The sequence below is a fragment of the Morus notabilis genome, unplaced genomic scaffold (assembly GCF_000414095.1).
Source record: "Morus notabilis unplaced genomic scaffold, ASM41409v2 C11378484, whole genome shotgun sequence".
NCBI lineage: Eukaryota > Viridiplantae > Streptophyta > Magnoliopsida > Rosales > Moraceae > Morus > Morus notabilis.
In genome coordinates, this window is record NW_010386445.1 from 1 (window position 1) to 1,129 (window position 1,129).

A 1,129-nucleotide genomic window follows, 5' to 3' on the forward strand; every position below is an offset into this window, starting at 1 on the left:
AAATCAAGAAAATAAACGGGCCCTAATAATTAGCAAACACAACTGTGCAAGAATTGAGAATATCCAAAAATCTCAGGGGTATCCCTGAAAAATACGTTCAAAAGGAAAACGGTGCAAGTTCGGAAAATTTTGGAATTTTCCTCTCTCACAAAACCCCTCAAAAGTCCTTGAGCCTTCACAGTTTTGGAAGTGTCTCTCCACTTCCGCCAAACTCAAACCCATTTTTTAGTTTGTTTCAGAGCTCTCGGAAGCCATTGTTAGAGCTTTATCATAAGCCATGTCAGCCCTTTCTCGGCGTAGCTTCCGCTCCTCTTCTCGTCTCCTCTTCCGCCGCTCTTATTCGTCTTCCGGTGTTAAAGCTCTCGGCGACCCTCCAATTGTTCATTCTCGCAGAGTAGTTGTAACCGGTAATATTTCTACTTTTTGTGGGTATTAATCAAAATGTAGTTTTTGATGGTTGACAAGGCAAAGCAATGATTCTGATTGCAGGTTTGGGAATGGTGAGCCCACTGGGTTGTGGCGTTGAGACCACTTGGAACCGTTTGTTGAAAGGAGAGTGTGGGATAAGGAGTTTAACTACTGATGATCTCAAGATGCATAGTTTTGACAGAGAAACCCAGTTGTACACATATGAGCAGCTCAGCTCTAAAGTCGCTGCTGTAGTACCATGTGGAACAAAACCTCACGAGTTCAATGAGGAGCTGTGGCTTAACTCTAAGGTATATAAAAAGCTGCCCTTTGTTCAGTTTCGTGTAATTGTTGCTTAAAGCATAGGTCACATTTGTTTCACGCGTTTCAAATCATGATTCTGAGTCTGTTGCAATATTTTTCGTTGATGAAAAATTTGATTTTAGAATCAAAATCGTTGACTTAAATTAACGAAGCAAACGGGCGAATACTGTTTTATTTATTTATTACTCTTTTTCTTCTGCTGGGTGTGTTTTTTGTTAGGAGAGTTCCGCAGTTGCAAGTGAGTTATGCATATGGTGTACATAAGTTGTTAATATCCAAAGTACGGTCTTTTAGTTAGTGTTAGTGTGTTGCCAAATTGTTGATGATCAAGTGAATATGGATATAAATAGAATGCATTATGGTAGACGGATTTGGGTATAATCAGAAATTCGAGAAA

At 39.6% G+C, this 1,129-nt stretch overlaps 1 protein-coding gene across 1 annotated transcript; it reads left to right on the forward strand.

Moving 5' to 3' along the window:
• Positions 1-216: 216 nt before the first annotated feature.
• LOC21383697 (3-oxoacyl-[acyl-carrier-protein] synthase, mitochondrial) lies at positions 217-719 on the forward strand (the record flags this gene model as incomplete). Its single annotated transcript, XM_010114787.2, has 2 exons — positions 217-407; positions 490-719. Coding segments are annotated over exons 1-2 (360 nt in total), but the record flags the coding sequence as incomplete, so codon positions are not given.
• Positions 720-1,129: the final 410 nt, after the last annotated feature.